Source organism: Neodiprion lecontei, chromosome 2, assembly GCF_021901455.1.
Source record: "Neodiprion lecontei isolate iyNeoLeco1 chromosome 2, iyNeoLeco1.1, whole genome shotgun sequence".
Taxonomy (NCBI): domain Eukaryota; kingdom Metazoa; phylum Arthropoda; class Insecta; order Hymenoptera; family Diprionidae; genus Neodiprion; species Neodiprion lecontei.
In genome coordinates, this window is record NC_060261.1 from 1,125,908 (window position 1) to 1,144,409 (window position 18,502).

An 18,502-nucleotide genomic window follows, 5' to 3' on the forward strand; every position below is an offset into this window, starting at 1 on the left:
TGATTGAATTAATTGCGACGTAATGCGTCTGAACGCAGCGGCTGTCCATCAATGACTGTCAAGGTCGTTGAAACCGGGTGAAAATAAGTTCGCACGCACAGTGCGTATGTGGTTTACGTATCTCAGGAAGAATCGACGTCAAGGTAGGTATGTGTTACAGTATGATTAGAGAGAGGAATTCCTTCGTGAGAGCGGAACTGCAGCAGTTACTCGGTGAGAATCCAGAAAACACAGTTCATCAGCCGTACACGGATAACGATTCCGCGTCTTGTTCTAACGCGGACTTTCTTTTTCGTTATTTCAAGACCGCGACGGTGTAACGCGCGATGTGCATCCAAGATTGTTTTAACGATAGTCATATTCGATGTCGGTAATTGCGGCAACGATTGAATAATTAATCCGAGGAAACGAAGTTTGCTTTCACGCCTTGAATTACGCCTGCATAAGTTGCTCTGATCGTGTTTACAAGGCAGGAATATCACCGTTCGTACTCCCAGGGTCAAGGATCGAAATTTCAAATTTCTCGAATGTATTAAGGGGGGGGGGGGGGGGGGGGGGGGGGATACAGCTTGGATGGTCTAAAATCATTCCTATTTGTATGAATTTTTTTAAAGAAAATGACAACACTTGGAGCAATTTAAGCTTGAGGGCTTTATTATTTATACTTTGAAGAACGTTTTAGAATTTTTTCATTGAAATTAATGACAAAATGGCGGCATGGTGCATACAAGAATCGAACTACCACGTTTTAAATCCGGTGGCGCAGATTCCACGATCAATTATTATCCGATCGACTTGAAATGTTGACACAATCTTTAAAATTTGTTTATCGATTCTAGCTCAAGGCTAGGTTTTTGAATTTCAGCGTTTTCATTTTCTTAAAAAAAAAGAAATACGTACGATTTTATACCGTCCAAGTCTTTAACCCATAACCACGACGGGGATCAGGATGAGAAGCAAATAACAGGAAATCACTGTAAAGGGGAACCGGAAACGGTTCGACGAAGGGACTGGACCAGAAGTTTCACTCTCATAAATTGGCAGCATGGTATTAGCCGGACCGGGTCTTTGGCCTACTACACTTTCTACGCATCGAAATGAAAGAAGTATAAAGAAAAAAAAAAAAAAAAAAAAAAAACCTGTTCAATCGAAAGTGGTCAAAAATGCACCAACGGTGCCGGACCAATTCCGAACCTTGTGAACGATTCCGTTTCTTCGCTCTTGAAGCTGTCCGGATAAAAGTCGGGCGATTTGCAATACGGTACCCAACGGATGCGAAAATGGAGGAATACGCGTTCCGGAGTGCAATAACACGTGGTCGGACGGTTGGCTCGATAATACGCGGACGATCGGTTCGAGGACCGCCCGGAGCGCGAATTTCTCTGGGATCTCTGGGCCTCTGCAGCTGGGAACCGGTACCGGGCCCCCGGCTGACCCCCGTTTTCCCCGCTCAGCCGGGCACGTGGACCCCATGAATGCTCCTCTTCCATCTCCGCCCTCCCACCATCGCGCCGTCCGATGCTTGTTATTTCGCGGCGCCCCTATATATACCCGCGATGATCCCCGCATATATATACCAGTTTCTTAGTTACCGTGCAGGTGAACACCCATTCAAGAGCAGAGAGACACAACCACGTGTGCTCGCCTATCGCTTCAGATATGGCGTCAGGATTAGGGAAGGTAAGGTTCCTGTCCTGATCCGTGAATTTCGTTGTACCGGATACTTGATACCTGGAGATATTTCAACGGGATTACAGAGTGATTGATAATAAAGTTCAACTTGAGATACTCGACTTGATCATTGCGATGGGGTTTTCACGTACTCTTAACGAGGTTCCATCAATAATCTTATATCCCGAATTTTAACAGTACTGTGTCGGAATTACGCGATCCTATTAATTTCATTCCGTTTTTCAGATTCCCTGCGCCTTGCTCGCAGCAGCGGTATTCACGGGACTGATCGCCTCGACGACGGCCACCTTTGGAAATGAACAGTAAGACCGCACTGAATTAACTAGAATCGAACGCACTGTATATTGTTGGGTAGTTTTTTTTTTTAAACATTGAAGCTGCGACGCGTGGTTGATATTGAACTTGGGCAAACCTCGACGCGTTTTCGAAAGCTGCAACCTGTATTTACAACATATTATTGGCTAGCCTTCCTCTTCACATGGGTATTAAGTTTCTCGTATCGTTCCACTTTTCAGCGTTCACATAAAGATCCATCTGCCTGAGATAGTGCAGGATGTTCATCACGAGAAGAAGATAATAAAGCACGTTGAGGACCATGGCCACGGCCATGGTCACGGTGGAGGCGGCGGAGGTTACGGAGGTGGTGACGACCACATCGAACACATAGAAATAACAAGCCCAGGAATCGGGGGCGGAGGTTTCGGCGGTTACGGAGGAGGAGGCGGCGGCGGAGGTCACGGAGGTCACGGAGGTCACGGAGGTCACGGAGGAGACAGCGGGAGCTTTGGAGGAGGTTTCGGAGGCGGATTCGGAGGTAAGAACCGAGGGTGTTCTCACGAAACGAAAGAGAAAACCTGGCCTTAACGCCACCGGGACCTGAGCTTAAGGTCAACGAAAGTTACACGATTTCAGCTTCATCGCATGCTCAATCGGTAACCAGTTTGAATGGATAATTTCTTTTTCGCTACGAAAGTGTTGGGTATATGTGTAGCCGGTGTCTTTCACTCTTATCCAAGAAGCGTAATCTTCGTTTGAATTTCACCGGAACTAATAATATCCGCTACATACATCGTGATCTTCTCTTCGAGCACCTTTCTCTCGTGAATCGAGCTCACCGTCTGTGCATACAGCTGCTGCATTCCTTACCGCGCGATCTTTCCTCCTAACGCAAACTGCAACGAAACTGCTGCCACTTTCGTTTTCGCGACCTTATAAGCTCTATAAGCGAACACACGTCACGATGTTTGATCACAACCATCAATCTCTGTAACTTATGCGGCTTATGAGATGAATTGAGTATCTTACACCGGCTCTTTACACTTCAACAGTGATTGTTACTTATTGATAAAAATTTCAGGCGGTGGACACGGCGGTGGTGGCTTTGGTGGATTCGGAGGTGGAGGTGGAGGCCATGGCCATGGCCACGGCCACGGCGGAGGCGGAGGACACGGAGGTGGCGACAGTTACAGCGTTATAACAAGCTACAGCAGTGGTGGGGGAGGAGGTGGAGGACATGGAGGCGGTGGAGGATTCGGTGGTGATTTCGGAGGCCATGGAGGAGGAGATTTCAGCAGCTATGGCGGAGGCGGTGGTGACTTTGGAGGCCATGGAGGCGGAGATTCCGGCGGCTACAGCGGAGGCGGTGGTGACTTCGGAGGCCATGGAGGAGGAGATTTTGGCGGCCACAGCGGAGGCGGTGGTGACTTCGGAGGTTACGGTGGAGGCGGTGGCGGCGACTTCAGCGGGGGTCACGGTCACGGAATCGAAATCGGCTCAGGCCCCGGATTCGACATAAGCAGCATCAGCAGCGGCGGTCACGGCGGTGGCGGATTCGGAGGCGGCGGTCACAGCCACAGTCACAGCCATGGCGGCGGCGGTGGTGGTGGTGGCAGCTACAGCAGTGGCGGTAGCTTCGGCGGCGATGACCACGGCTCCAGTTTCAGCTCTGACAGCTACTCAAGCTCGATCTCGAGTGGATTCGGCGGCGGGTAATTACTCTCAAAATAAAAATGTTCTCTACAACGTAGGATTTCCGTTGACGAACAAGATTTCTTCATTTATGGCTGTTTGTACTATAATTCGTTCTTTCATTTTCTACCCAATTCAGTTCCTCCGGACACGACAGCTACAGCAGCGGTGGAGGCGGCGGAGGTGGTGGCTTCTCCGGATACCACTACAGAAAGTAGAGAGGTTCATATCGCTCTGTCCTTCCAAGCTTCCGTCCGACATCCGAACGGAGTAAGGAAGTTCTCCGGAACGCCGAGAAAGCGTTCGAAAACCCGTTGCCCGATATTTTCACCGTGATAAATTCAAAGCGAGTTCAGCCACTCGAACGGCAGATATATTGAACGTTCTGCGTATAATTTATGCGTATGAGTTTACGTCGTAACTCGTATTCGAAAATTTTTATGATTGGACAAGAAGCGGTCCGCACGATACCAAGTGCACCGCTTGGCCCGATAAACATATTTTCGTAATTTTTTCTACCATCTGCTCGCAGAAGCTGATTCTAAGCTTTATCCACCTGTCGGCTTGACGAGGAATTCAAACACGATGTCTCGTGCAATTCATCACACTATACAACATTCTCAGTTATCATTGTATTCATCTTTTTATCCATAAGACAAACATACTCGACTGTTGACCTCACTAATTTGTTGCTACATTTGTATGATATGTTATTGTAAATAATTCATCCTGTTAGTATATTGTTTATTTTTTAATAAAAAACTGTTTTAAGTACAAAAATATATTCATTGGCTAGATTTATTTTGAACAATTTGAACCTGATTCGGTAAGCTAGTTAATTTTAGACCCTTCGATCGTCTCGATCGTTCTATTTTACCGACAATCGCACCGGCGATCGATAAAGCAGCGTGCAATCACGCCATCGCCCAGCGATGTCGAAATGAAATTCAATCATCTAAAGCATCTTCTCCATTAGGCTCAAATTACAGTTATACCATAAAGTACTTAATCCATACTGTGACAATGTGTGAAATCAATGTTTTTCGATTCCGAACACGGTGCAATGAGAAACAACAATACGGTGAGACTATTTCGGTGGCATGCACAAATTCAAGCTTTACTTATACATTTAAATTTCTCCGCGAGTTGACGTCGCGACGAGTCCACAAAAATTCGAGTACTTCCGAAAGCTAGAACGCATTTCGGTTTACCAATGATTCACCTGAATTATGCGAAGTGAAATTTAAACCCAAATGTCAATTAGGCGCACTTCTTCGGTAATCATGTCGTTGTTCTTCTGGCATTTGCACTATGACCCAGATATCCATTAATCGGTCATAGACGTCAGAATTATTTCCCTACGTGTCCTTGTTTGCTGCCAACTTGCTAACTCGATTGATTTTGACAAACTGACTACAACGGTTTCAACAGCTCATGGCGATTATAAAGACAAAATTAGCTGCAATATCCTGTCGCCTAATGACTGAATCACGGTTATCAGAGAAGATAAAGAAATTTGAATCACAGCTCTGACTGTGTAACTCAAAATTCAGATGTCTCAGAAAATCTAAATCAGTTCGATCGAGGTTACAATCGGCTTCTAACATGGCCGTTTCTATTAAAATCTGGATTGTCATGCGAGTATAGAATGGCTTCGAAGAAACCTCGACTGGCGCGTGTATCCAGAAAAACTTCGACGTAATTAATCCGACACGCGGTGAGCAAACCACGTTAGGTTATACTTTCATTTTTACGTAATCCATCATACCTAATACCATACAACCGTATATATCTGTACGGACGAATAGCAGCACCCAACAAATTATCCGAATTGTGAATAAAAAGGAATTCTCAATACGTTTGCGAAATTTGTAAACGAAACGTTGAGCCTCGAAGCCACGCTGAAACGTACATGAAACTACGAAAAAAACGAAACGATCCGGAACACTTTCCTATCGTCACATTGGCGCGGAATTCACCACCGCACGTGAAATTCCCGTCTGTAGAATGAAGGGGATAAACGCATTCTTATGACTGGGCCAATTGCCCGTTATCGTGATGTTTTTTTCTCCAATTTATTGGAGAAACCTCGTAATAGAAACTGGTGTGAAAAATTCTACATACGAAATCGGTACCCGGTCACCCGAGAGTCAGAGATATTTCATTTTTGTGATACCTCCTTATGCAACTGGACGGATTAACGGCCTCAGAACCGACACCCAGTTTTTACCTCTCTCTCTCTCTCTCTCTCTTCTTGTTTCTCATTTCTAACCGATCGCGAGCTCCGACTCTGCGTTCGCTGATTCGGAATCGATCCAACGATCTCTACGACAATGCAGCCGGCATCAGAATACAATAAAACCCAAGCAACTCGAACACTCTTTGCACAGGGTATGATTATCGCGAGTACATGCGATGCCTGAAGAGGCGGAGGGCATAATAAAGAAAGGAAACTCAATAACCTACGGATAATTAGAGCTTCGAGGAGAGAGTGGCCGGAACAAGACGCGTGTGTCGTACTTTAACGAATAAATACAGCAACAACTTCCGCTGTGAACGTGCAGACAATAAACTTGCCGGGTAGGGAGAACTTCCCCGGTTGCGTTGTCTGTTATACCTAGACTCGTTTTTCCCTTGTTGCCTCTCTCTGATTACGTTTGTAACTTTATAAGGCTTGCACCGAGGACCGATTTTAGTCTGCACATTGTGTCTGCGAAGAGATCGCTGCTCGTTTTACTCCCTGATCACTGTCATGGCGAACCTCCGTTTATACACTCAAGTGGGTTTTCACCGTCGTTGTTACAGTACCTATGTTGTACAAGAAATTCAAATATATTTCAAGTGATTTCGTATCAAATATCAGTAATATATTGTGTTTCCCGTTGCAAATGATATGGAATATGCAGTCACTACACTCGCAAGTAAGGTATCGCAGGTCGGTATCTCCGATTTGATTTCTTTTGTAATATGTTACAGTAGACTGAAAACCAAGCGACGCGTATTTTTTTTCATCCGTCATTAAACACTTTAAGGGGGCGAAACACACCCTTCAAAGTAAGGCATGTCAACGGGTGATTTTAGCAGTTTTACCCACAAGAACGTAATATTTTTTAACCAATTCAATTGGAAACGTTTTTTCCAGTTTTCGAAGAGATGAAAAATGTGATCTTCTCAACAGTAAAATAGAAAAACTGACAAATCGTCCCTTGACATGCCTTGCTCTGGAGGGTGGTTTCGCCCCCTTAAAGTGTTTAATGACGGATGAAAAAAAATACGCGTCGCTTGGTTTTAAGTCAACTATAACATGTTAAAAAAGAAATCAAATCGGAGATATCAACCTGATATACCTTACTTGTTGGATAAGCTCTGTCAAATCTTGCCGCGCATTACTGAACACTTCAACGCTTTTAACGACTCTCTTCGTCCTTCTGTCTTCCAGATAGCCTTAATGATGATTGTCCTCCTTGGAATTACACAATCGGTTCCGCTGCCTGGCGGAGGACACGGAGGCAAGCAGTAAGTTGTTTTTCTTTGAACTCGGAATCGGAGGATGTGATAACTTGAATTGTGAAATATGTAATTTGACCATCGAATTTGGCGTTGTCCGGCTATCGGAAAGGCGCAAAGTGAAATAAAGCATCGATGTTACAGCACGCACTTCATAATCAAGGTGCCTCACTTCATGCACACCCATCATCACACCCACACGAAGAAGATATACATTCCTGTCAAGTCTCACGACTCCGGGCACCACGATCACTCCGATTACGAGGCGGCCCACGGATGGTGAGAGGGATCAAAAGGTCCCGGTCCATCTCTAAAATTTGACTCTATACGTATATAAGTGATTGTGTAAGGCCCGTTTACATCCAGGTTATCGTTCTACGTGATTATGCCACCCGAGTGTTGTCTGTTGGGGAAAATAAATAATCACCTGTTATTATAATGAACGATTCAACTGCCATGCTACGCCTTCCAGTTTCTTTTATCCGCAATAAATTACCCACCTTAAACACTTATATATAGGCTTAATGCTTCGTAGAAAGTTATAAATCCGTTTGGTCAACCGGCGGAAGACCGACGCGGAATTTTGCCGGACCGTTGACCAATGTTAGAATGCTCGTGCGGATTGGATCAGACCGATTATGTTGTATTGTATAACTCGGAGCTGTCGGGCATTCGTTTTATTCTCTTTTTTCTTTTCGTTGGGTGAATTAGTTGTTCCTTCACCCGTCAATTGCGTCTTACGAGTATAACGACAGCTTGATACGTGTGCCACGCGAGTGTCGTTGGTTAGAAAGTTTCGACTTAACCTCAACGACGTTCTTGGAAATTTTTAAATGCGATGATTGACGCGGTTTCATTGCTATTAAACGGAGATTTAACAAACACTTGATTCTAATATGCAGAGTTGACCGATTAGAATAGCCTCGACTTTCTGCGGCTCCTTTCACTCTTCTCATAATTCCTAAGACAGATTTGGTTTTATCACCACTGGATTTAGCATTCAACTTGACGTGCGTGTAAAGTTCAACGTTCGACTTGTTCCGAGTTGGGAAAGTGGAAAAACTTGACCAATATTAACATTTTCTCCATACATTCGTATTTATTTCGTTTTAAAAAAAGAAATATCTACCACTAATAATGATCTAACAATAAAATAACTATATCGTCAACTGGCCAAAGCTCGTCAGAACTCCGGATCGTCTTGCTCTAAAACGACACAACTGTTACAATTACGGTTACAATTTGTATAACAGAGCGATTCTCTCGTCACTTTGTACTGCGGTATCAGAATACACTTAACGCTAATTGAATTGTTCTTGAAGTAGTTGACACGGTTTGATTTCAGCTCGTGGATAAACAATGCGATAGAATGTAGACTGTTCGTGGTGAATCTTATCGTCTAATTACAATTACAGTACATTACGTTACGTGTATAATAAATGTACATGAACCGGGACGTCGATTCGGCATCGGCTGAAACAGGAATACGAATGTCAGTCTCACGTAACAACGACCGGACGAACGGCACGATATTCGACTTACCGGAATTATTTACACACGAAGGCGACGCCGCCTCGACATCGGCTTTCGGACTGTCTCCTTCTCACCACCATGGCTTCTCCTCGTAGTGGACCGGCACGTGAACCTTCTCGACGTGGTGAACCGGCACATGGATCTTCTCGACGTGGTGAACCGGGTAGGGAACCGGGACATGGACCTTCTCCACGTGGTGGACATGGACCGGGACCGGGACTTTCTCTACGTGGTGAACGGGGTACGCGATCTTCTTTACGTGGTGGTGATGCACGTTGTGTACGTGGTACGGGACGTGGATCACGTGGTGTTGGCTATGGGAGGGGGTGAAGTTCACGGGTTAATCCTGAGGACTTGAAGAATTACACCGATTACGCAGGTCAACGAGAAGAGAAAAAACAGTTTTTTTCGAATATCTATCGAGATAAATAAATTTCGATTATACGCATCGAATAATAACCGAAACCTTTGTTTGTTACTTATAAAGTTTGTCTTTGTCTTTTTTACGTTGATAAATAAGTCTGGAAGTTTTTCGTTGATAGCTAATGTGGTGGCGTATTCGGAAGAGAAAGAAAAACGTTTTCACCAAGATGTGACGAACTTTATCGTTATTAACGTTATCAGGTGCTGCCTAATTAAAGAACGGTGAAAGATTGCGTTTGGCGTTCGATACGAGACAGTCCGGACGAAAAATATTCATATTTGAACTTTGTTCATCAATTCATTTACATTACTAGTTTATTATTAATCATTATTTTTTAACAAAAGTGATTTAAATGCAAAACTGAAGTTTCTTTTATTGTCATTCAGAACAAACGTTTCAGAATGTAGATAATTTTCCACGAAAACAAACTTTATATAAATTAAACTATTTTTTCATTTATCAGTATCAAAATTTGACATTTAGAACCCAGAATGAAAATTCTTGTTGACCTGTGTTATCATCGTTCTTGATTCATCGTACTCACTGACTACCACCCCAGCCTCCCGGTGCCGGTGCGCAGTTCACGGCGGCGAGCATTCCGCATACGAGCAGCTGAAACGTGTTCAAATAATCATGCGTTAGAAATTTTCATCGAGACACGCCGTCTCTGGTGAACAGCTGCATAAACGATGCGCAAAGTCAGCGGCGATCACCGTGACGCGAATGTCAGATTTTTCACGCATTTCACCGTTCGTTCGAAACTCTTTTTTTTACGAATGCAGACTGCATGTGGCAACGTGCGTTGATTTATGACGCTTAAACACCTATCCTTACTCCACAATTTGCGAATCAACGAAGTTGCGGAAAAAAAATTCAACCCAATTCTCAAGTACATTTTTCATTGGTTCGAAATTCGGATTATTTTAGGATGATTGCATTTTTTGTGGCCGCTTTTATCAAATTCTGTGATTATAAATTCGACTTGTCATCTCTCGGATTACTTGATTCGTGAGTAAAATACAATTCCGAGTAAAGAATTTCTTTGAATATTAGCGTTCACTTGGATGAAAACAACTTTTGTACCATTTGTGGTCCGTAGAATTTTGGAATGTGGCCCAAAATATAGGTATACTAACAAAAAAGGTATCCCAAGTCGATATCTCCGATTTGATTTCTGCCGGAATATATTACAGTAGACTAAAAACTAAGCAGCACGTATTTTTTTTTTATCCGTTATTATACGCTTTGAGGGGGTGAAAACCACCCTCCTAAGTAAGGCACGTCAAGGGACGATTTGGCAGTTTTTGACCAAAATCGACCTACACCTGAACCACGGGTAAAAAAACACTCGGCGAACCAACGACGCAAGCAATTTGATAAAAAAAAATAAAAATTAAAATAAAGGAAGAAATTCGAAAGATTCAAAGTGTCGCACTTTCAAAATAAATTTAAACAAATTTTCAACATACGATAAAGCGAGTTTGAGCAGCGAATAAGGTACGTTTGAAATACTCACGGCGACGGTGAAGGAGTGCATATTGGAATCGAGGATTTTGTTCACTGTTTGCGAACGCTGATACAGTTCTGCCTTTTTGCCGCGTTCGATGTGTTTATAAAGGAGGAACCGAGACGACGGTGTTAGCCGAAAGCTCGGGGGTGGGAGACCCGGGCATCGGCTGCGTATGACGTCTTACGTAAAACAAGGAAGCGCGTAAGCCTCCGCATGCGTTCGGCGTGTGCGGCCGATACGACGCTGAACGCACGCACACACTCCTTGGAGTTATCCGCTCGGCGAGAAACTGCCCGAACACACGACCGTCTCCATGCCTCTGTGAGGATCTCGCAATATTTAATGTAACTCGAGCGCCTCGATTCTTCTTCCCGTATATTCGTATTCCACGTGGTCCTCCGTTTTCGCCCGTCAAGCCGCAGAGGGAGGGCGGCCGGTTTAATCGGACCTCTGAAATCCGCTACCTGCAAGTCGTTACCGATCTTTCGTATCGTTCGCACGCTGCCTCGAATCAAGGATACACTCGCCATACTTTAGCAACGAAAAGTGAGCCTCGCAGACGATGTTGCAAGATATCTTGCGATATGGCAAAAATCGGAGAATTGAAATTTAATCACGATAATGCTGAAAAGTTATCGGTAAATTGTTTGAGCGAAACGTTGTCTGACAAATTTTTAGGGAATGTTTTTGTTTTTGGTTTGTCAAATGAATTCGTTCAATTTTCTGAATGTGCAAGAATTTTTACAGAATTTTATCGTCACTTGGAAATTTACGACTTCGAAAATTTTTACATGCTGTATTTGCAAAACTATTCCTTCGGTGCCCCGAATACGTTTTAATTGTAACGTGCAACGTTTTTACGAAAATGTAACCGAAATTCACGATTTTTCATCCATTATTCAAAATTTTTAATTTTCGAAACCAGAAATTTCTAAACATTGAGAACATTCTTCAAAAATTCACGCGTATTGAAAAAAAATACAACGAATTCATTTCACATGACAAGAAAACTATTCCCTAACAATTTATTCAATAATGTTTCGCTTAAGCAATTTATTGGCAACTTTCGGGCATTATTATTATTCAAATTTAATTTTCTTGCCGTCTTTATTGTGGTAGATTTATTTTCAATATTCCTCTTATCACAAAGTATCCAATATTCTCATCGAGTCTCACTTCTGGTTTAGAATGTATAGCCAGTACGTCGTTAAGTTACGATTATATTCATTCTTACCAATAAACTTGTCGATGAATCTGCTCTCAGATTTTCCGATCGAATTTCTGGAGACCGGTCGGATCGTTCGTCGATCGTTTTCACAATACGTGCAAGGTTTACTTTTATCTGCACTAATTTTTGGCGACAAACATTAAAAATATTATCTCTGTTACGGTTGTTGTTGTTTTATTTTTAATTCCAATAGTTGAACAGAGACGAAAAATCAAGTTCTTTTTTCGAGACGGGATGATAGCGAAGAGCACGAAACGTTATCTCGGTGCGTTACTTTATTCGTTATTAACAACGTTACCGCCGATGAAACCAGCGGCAGCCGACTGTCTCGCAATTCTACTTCTACCCGAATATATATAACGTTGGTTTTACCTCGTTTCGAGGCAAATTGTTAATGTAGTTCGAGAAACTGTATAATCTAACACGTTGTCTGATTGGTAAAAGTAATGTTTCTCGGTGATTGCAGTGAATTATTCTATTCATACCTACAGGATATGATGAATCGTTAAATGGAAGAACGAGCCGTCTTTTTATTATTCACGCACTCGATGATTTATCACAGAAACTCTGTGCGACTCGTGATGAAAAATATTCATGTGGCTGAAAATAGTAAAAAGCGTTTACTTTTCACCGTCGAATACGGATAATCATTAATCGCGGTTCTTCAAACTGCATCGCTGTCACTTTTGCTTAAATTGGAAATTAAATAATTAATATTTACATTTTCTAACGCGATACAGTAACGAATCGCAAAATTATACTCGGATACTCGCGACGATTCCCGAGCAAACCTCGAATGACGAAAAATAATCTGTTTACGACGAAATCGATCATTTTTTCCCATTTAATCGAGTTTGATCGATTATTTTTCCTTCCAATCGATTTTTGCTTTTCACTCCCATTAACGACGCAATACAATATCAATTTATGTGATTAGAGTATCAATTGTTATCATTGCCTTATTTACCGAGTACCTGTTCGATGTAACAAGTGAAAGATAAATGAACATTTTCACCTGAAATCGAAAAACATTTTCAATGAAACTGTAAATCGTCAAAAAATTTTTCGTCGTGTTCGATTATTTTCATCTTACTTTCGATAATCTGCCATTCACGACAGATTCGAAGCCGGCAATAGAAACCTTTCGCGAATAAAGATTAAATGCAAATTCCTAGGGTTAATGAGAATGTCGCAGGTACGAGTAAAGCAGAAATCGATGACGATCCCGGAGTCTCTCAGCGTGGCTCTTTAGCCCGTTGCCGATTGCAAAGTCGGCGTTGTGACAGGCCGGAATAATAATTCCGTCGAACGGCATGAATAGAAATCTAAATTCCACTCGCAGTTGGCATTTTTTATAGGTATCAACAATGGCGCGACACGTTACACGAGAATCACGGATTGTACGGCCCGCTTGCGCCTTACGGGGAAATAAAAGTGCGGCATTACACTATCCGCATATTTGCGGCCCAATTAGTAACTGGTAGCGGGATTGTGGAACGGATTCATCGTCGCCGATTCCGTACCTGCATTATACTCGCCTGTGTCCTCGTCGAGTGGACAGGTGGAACAGGCGCGGAGAAAGTCTTTCATAATCCTTGCAGCAGGCAAGGTTGTAAAGACTTCAACGTGACCTAATCATCTTACTCGTGTCACATCTCCTATAATTCAGGAACGTTGTTAGGAAATTACCCGACCGGATTTTATTTTCGGCTTTTTTCCCGGCCCGCGGAGAAGAAGAAGAAGAAACGTTGCGCAAAGCCCCAGCTTTTTACAACGATTACATTTGTTTATTTGTTCGTTTATTTCCATTTCGTCGGCATGGGAATTACGGGGCGAGTGCAGGAGGGCCGGCCGGAAGTTGTCTGAGACTCGGGAACTTGATCGTGTAATTCAATGGGGAGAATAAAAAGAAAAATCAACGCGCGATAGAAAGTATCATACGCCGGAATATCGTGCGTATGATGCCTGCGTGTTATGTATATGTAACGGGGCTGGGTGCAGCAAACCGCGTTTCATTTTCACTTCTCTTTGTATTTTTCGTTTTATCATTTTCTCTTAAACTCGTTCGATTTTTCAATGACGGCCGTCACCGCGCTGTGAAATAAAAACGAGTAAGCGACGTCGATTTTAAACGCAGTTGTCGCACATGGCGACGAAAAAAAATATTTCGATTCTATAGATCGAATAAGCAAAACCTTCGTTTATTACTTACAAAGTTTTTTTTCGTCCTTTCTACGTTTAGAATTAGAAGAAGTGTCATTCCGGAAGTCTCGATTTTCACCACTTTTAATCATCTACTATGAGGCCGAATATTTATACATACTCACCTGATTAAAGACCCCCAATAAATTATCGTAGTTTCTCTATTTTGTTTCTCTTTATTTCAATCATACTCGTGACTTAATAAATTCTGATCTCGTTACTGTTGATATTGGTAATATTTATTTCCAATCTAATTTCATTTCTTAACCCAACCTCTGAGTGCGAATTCCGTAAGTAATGTAAACGCATCGCATAAAATTGCAGTGTAAAACATTCGTGAATATTTTTAACAAATTTATGCCATTGTCTTGAATGACGAGCTGCTAATTAATTATAAAATCTTACCGTAACGACCGTAATAACGATAATTAAAATTATACATGGATGGCCCATCTATATTGCGGGTTTAAAATTTTTATTGCGCTCTGCGAAAGACGCGACTATGAATTGCCGTTCAACGCGTAAATCATAACAGCGACGAAATCTTGGTTACACGAGTAACGCGCTGGCATATAATTCCATATACCTACTTAGGTAGATTTCAAGGTATATATAATACGTTGAATCCGCCACTTGGGCCGCCTATCTTATGTCACCCATATTGAGTAATCTGTAATCAAATATTTATCAATCACATTTTGTAATTATATAGTTTTCTCCTCGAATCTGAACAGCCGAAGAATTTTTAGGATATTAAATCTGTGTGCGTATAGATACATGATAATAATGTATAATTCCGAATGCAATTTATACACAGACGGCTCTGCAAATGGTATTATGACATGATATAACTGTGATTCGCAGTTTCGTTTTATTTATTGCCTTTTTTTAACGCCGCAATCGAATACCTTCGCAAATTATGCCCATCGGGAATAAAATAAATCACCTACACGCGTACGTTCCACCGGAAATAAAACGATATCGCCGTATAAGCTTCGATAAATATTCACTCCACTTTCGTTTTATTACGTGTCACGTGATCCCCGCGATCCATATAGTTACCAATTTATCCAACGGATTACGCAAGCTATAATCGCCTGCGTTGGTGAATTTATAGCCGGTAGGGTCAACCGAGAATTTTATTGTACGACTCGGAATTGCGATCGTTCCAAGCCTGCTTGATTTCAATTTTCGAAAATCAACATCCTGATCCGGACTGCCACAAGCGTTCTTCTCCAGTAAATTGAACTTCGCGATGTCGATGTTACGTTGCGGTCGATTCCCACAGCAGGTACGCAACGCGATTTAGGTCTAAAAAAGAGCTTTGGTCATAATCTGCTCGAGCAGCATTCGTCCTCGTCTGGATGAATCTCGTGGGTCTGGATCAGCGAGGAATCGCGTGCCGAGGTCAGAGTGAAGGATCTCTCGTGAAGTGCGAAGTTCACCGCGTCCCCGATCGTCGGAAACATTGTGAAGTAGTGACCCTCCTTTCTCTCGGCAGTGTTGCACTTTCTCATCGTTTCGTAGACGGGACCTGAAACGAATGAAATGACCGCATAACGAAGCGAGATTGACGGGCAAGGCGTACGTGCAGACGCTGCTGAAAATAAAAGAAAAAAACCGATTCCCGGCGAAAAGGGAATCGCGAATATGCGTGCAGATACACGCACGACGAACTCGGCGAAATTCGTTCGTTGCGCAATCCTTCCGCATCCCTGCATGCATTTCGCGTGCAGGATACGTGCGGAAGTGAACTTCGTTTAAGGCTGCTTAAACTTTCCAAGTGTCTCGTGGGTGTTTTTTCATTTATTTTTCTTTTTTTCTCCCTAAAGGTTCGTTTAAGTTCCACACCAGAGGTTGAATCTGGTTGGTATCTTTCCTTTTTCCCCCAGATTTCATTCAACCGTTTGTAATCGTACGGCAAAATCAACGCTGCAGCGTTAAGGTATTACTGAAAGGATGTTCCCAACCGGAAGTGAGTCTCGATGAGAGTATTGAACATTTTGCGATGAGATAAAAGTGTGAAAAAAATCAATCTTAACCAAGTTGATAAGATCATTCGTTTTGAATAATGATAATGCAAAAATTTGTGTAACAAATCTCTGGTGAACGTTTTTTTATTTCTTATAAAATGAATTCGTTGATTTTTCTGAATACCTATGAATTTTTTTGGAATTTTTGGCGATTTTGAAAAATTCATTTTCAAGAATTTTTAAAAGTTTGAAAAAGCTCCTAAATTCTTGGACAGATATTCATAAATGATTATATATCACACTGAAGAAGTTTTAGAGGCGTGGAACGAATAGTTTCGTAAATAGAGTGTTGGAAAATTTTGGAGAAAACGAAATTACATATTAAAAATCGCCGAAAATTCCAAAACAATTCATAAGTATTCAGAAATAGAAATGAATTCATTTTACACGAAATTCAAAACAATTTACTAAAGATTTGTTGCGCAAACTTTGATGAAACAATTTAGTAACATCTTTTTGGCATTATTGTTATTCAAAAAGAAATATCTTATCAACTTGGTTATGATCGACCTTTTTCAGATTTTCATCTTATCGTGAAGTGTTCAATATTCTCACCGAGATTCACTTTAGGTTGGGAATATCCGTCCAATAATACCTTAATCGCATGGCTGAGACAAAATAGTACGTTACGTAACAGGGGAATAAAGTCGGAGATTATTCCCACGGGTGGGCAAAAGCGGGAGAAAAGTAAAGAGGGATTAATATACTATTTTTGTCCCGCTGTTCAGATAAAAAAAAGTTAAAATTATGGTCGAGTTGGTGATAAAAAAAAAATCAGCTCACCAGAACATCCGGTTATATAAACCGCGACCTGTATTGTCTCGAACTCGTCGATGATGTTGCGAAGCGTTCCAACGCCGGCTGGATCGACGTAAGTCAACGCCGAGAGATCCAATATCAAGACTTTCAACTGTGGAAAAGATTTGCGTAAGCAGCTGTGACCGAATGGCATCGATGATTATGCATCTACTCTCAAGGTTAACGAATTTTCTCGCGTAAACGGCAGTCGTTGGCATCGAGCATTGTGCCGAGACGTCAAAACTGGGTCGAAGTTGTTGCATTCGACTCCATTGGCAATAGAAAGGAACAACGTTTACGAGTAATCTGCGCTAATAGTGCAAAACTATCCGTAATTATGCACATAATTTAGCAAGCTTGAGAGTGGAGTTGTGAGTTTTTTTTGTCGCTCTTACGATACTCGGGGCGGTACTCGAAAATCCGTCGGCATGTTCCTCGTCAAATCCTCCGTTGACGTACCCCTTCTGAAATTTCGAATACCAGCAATACAGAAAACCGAACGCCTAATCGGTACGTGAGTCAAAGCCGATATTCCAAAATTGAAACTATCTTTCACAAAAGGTCGTAAATATTCGTAATTTTTCGATTTTTTACGGTTACCCACAATCTTTCAGGCTTTTTTGCGATTTTCTACCGACGACCGGTAATTTTTCGTAGTCTCAGGTACGTAGAAATTATTTTCATCAGTGATCACCTACTTGCTGGGTTTTTTCGATCTTCATCGTCTCTTTGGCCGCGATTTTCGACCGCTTTATCAGTTCCTTCTGAGGCACAACCCCGGCGATCTTGTAAGCCTCGTTTCGGAAAAGATGGCGGGAAGCGAAGTTCAGCCCACCGCAATAGTGGAGCATTTTTACCCCAGGCAACTCGACTGTCTACAGTACCCAAAAACAAGCAGGTTATAAAAATCGCTTTTATTGCTCGGAAGAATTATCGTACGAATGAAAGATGGTGGTGATTTATTGACACTTTCGAATATTACATCAGATCATATATATTGTACCGTTCACTTTCAAATACCGGTGAGATAAACAAGATCTGAGGTAATAATCGTTATGAAATTCCAAAACACGAGGAACCAAAACGTCGTATATCACGCCAAAGATACTCACTCCTCTGTAACGCTTGACGTCGAGGTAAATCTCGGTTCCGGGTACCAGGCCCATCCTGCACACGTAAGGCCGCATCGATAGAATGAGTAACGAAACCAACGACACGATCATACCCGCCAAAAGCCCGTACTCAATGTCGAGGAAGACGACCGTGAGGAAGGTGGTCATCCAAACGGCAGCGTCGACCCGAGAGAGGCACCAGAACTTCCGGAACTGCCTGACTTGCAGCAGCATTCCTTTGAGCGCGACGACGATGATGCTCGCCAAAACGCACTGCGGAGGAAATTACCAGCGTCAATTTTGTCCCGCTGTCGAGTCTGCGTTTCCTCCAAGGGGTCGATCACTCATCGATTTGATGTACGCTTGATTTCAAGATTACAAAGATTTCGAGGGATCTTAAAAACATTCAAAAGATCTGAAAAGATTTTTCAAAACAACACTTCAGAGATGTCGGATGATTTCAAAAGACATCGGAGTATATCAGGGATTTCAAAA

At 42.3% G+C, this 18,502-nt stretch overlaps 3 protein-coding genes across 7 annotated transcripts in view; 1 reads left to right on the plus strand and 2 right to left on the minus strand.

Moving 5' to 3' along the window:
* Window positions 1-1,545: 1,545 nt before the first annotated feature.
* LOC107222568 (glycine-rich cell wall structural protein 1.0) lies at window positions 1,546-4,444 on the plus strand. Of its 3 annotated transcripts, XM_046731800.1 has the most exons (6): window positions 1,691-1,833; window positions 1,918-1,994; window positions 2,208-2,506; window positions 3,050-3,349; window positions 3,404-3,680; window positions 3,800-4,444. In XM_046731800.1, exons 1-6 carry the CDS (start codon window positions 1,807-1,809, stop codon window positions 3,876-3,878), a joined length of 1,059 nt encoding a protein of 352 aa, XP_046587756.1. In that variant the 5' UTR covers window positions 1,691-1,806; the 3' UTR covers window positions 3,879-4,444. The 3 variants fall into 3 exon arrangements, with proteins under 3 accessions (XP_046587755.1, XP_046587756.1, XP_046587754.1); XM_046731799.1 differs by lacking the exon at window positions 1,691-1,833 and adding an exon at window positions 1,546-1,680 and having other exon boundaries at window positions 3,050-3,680; XM_046731798.1 differs by having other exon boundaries at window positions 1,692-1,833; window positions 3,050-3,680.
* Window positions 4,445-8,240: 3,796 nt separating this feature from the next.
* On the minus strand, window positions 8,241-10,787 carry LOC107222584 (uncharacterized histidine-rich protein DDB_G0274557). Its single transcript, XM_015662004.2, has 4 exons — window positions 10,641-10,787; window positions 9,669-9,736; window positions 8,710-9,014; window positions 8,241-8,640 (listed from the first exon to the last, which is right to left on the minus strand). Exons 1-3 carry the CDS (start codon window positions 10,659-10,661, stop codon window positions 8,771-8,773), a joined length of 333 nt encoding a protein of 110 aa, XP_015517490.1. The 5' UTR covers window positions 10,662-10,787; the 3' UTR covers window positions 8,241-8,640; window positions 8,710-8,770.
* Window positions 10,788-13,824: 3,037 nt separating this feature from the next.
* The window catches only part of LOC107222581 (solute carrier family 26 member 10-like), a 33,720-nt gene continuing 29,042 nt past the window's right edge, over window positions 13,825-18,502 (minus strand). For all 3 annotated transcript variants that reach the window (XM_046731787.1, XM_046731786.1, XM_015662000.2), the window contains exons 10-14: window positions 18,008-18,280; window positions 17,594-17,770; window positions 17,291-17,359; window positions 16,881-17,007; window positions 13,825-15,598 (exon numbers count right to left, since the gene is read on the minus strand). In XM_046731787.1, the coding sequence (XP_046587743.1) occupies window positions 15,393-15,598; window positions 16,881-17,007; window positions 17,291-17,359; window positions 17,594-17,770; window positions 18,008-18,280 (852 nt within the window). In that variant the 3' untranslated portion in view covers window positions 13,825-15,392. The remainder of the gene's footprint in view (window positions 15,599-16,880; window positions 17,008-17,290; window positions 17,360-17,593; window positions 17,771-18,007; window positions 18,281-18,502) is intronic.

Coding starts and splice junctions, on each gene's coding strand:
- LOC107222568 (XM_046731798.1), top strand. CDS start 1,807: ATGGGGTTTTCACGTACTCTTAACGAG. Junction 1,834..1,917: donor TTTCACGTACTCTTAACGAG/GTTCCATCAATA, acceptor TCCGTTTTTCAG/ATTCCCTGCGCCTTGCTCGC. Junction 2,507..3,049: donor TTTCGGAGGCGGATTCGGAG/GTAAGAACCGAG, acceptor TAAAAATTTCAG/GCGGTGGACACGGCGGTGGT.
- LOC107222584 (XM_015662004.2), bottom strand. CDS start 10,661: ATGCACTCCTTCACCGTCGCC. Junction 9,737..10,640: donor TGCACTCCTTCACCGTCGCC/GTGAGTATTTCA, acceptor AACACGTTTCAG/CTGCTCGTATGCGGAATGCT. Junction 9,015..9,668: donor GGAGGCTGGGGTGGTAGTCA/GTGAGTACGATG, acceptor CCCCTCCCATAG/CCAACACCACGTGATCCACG.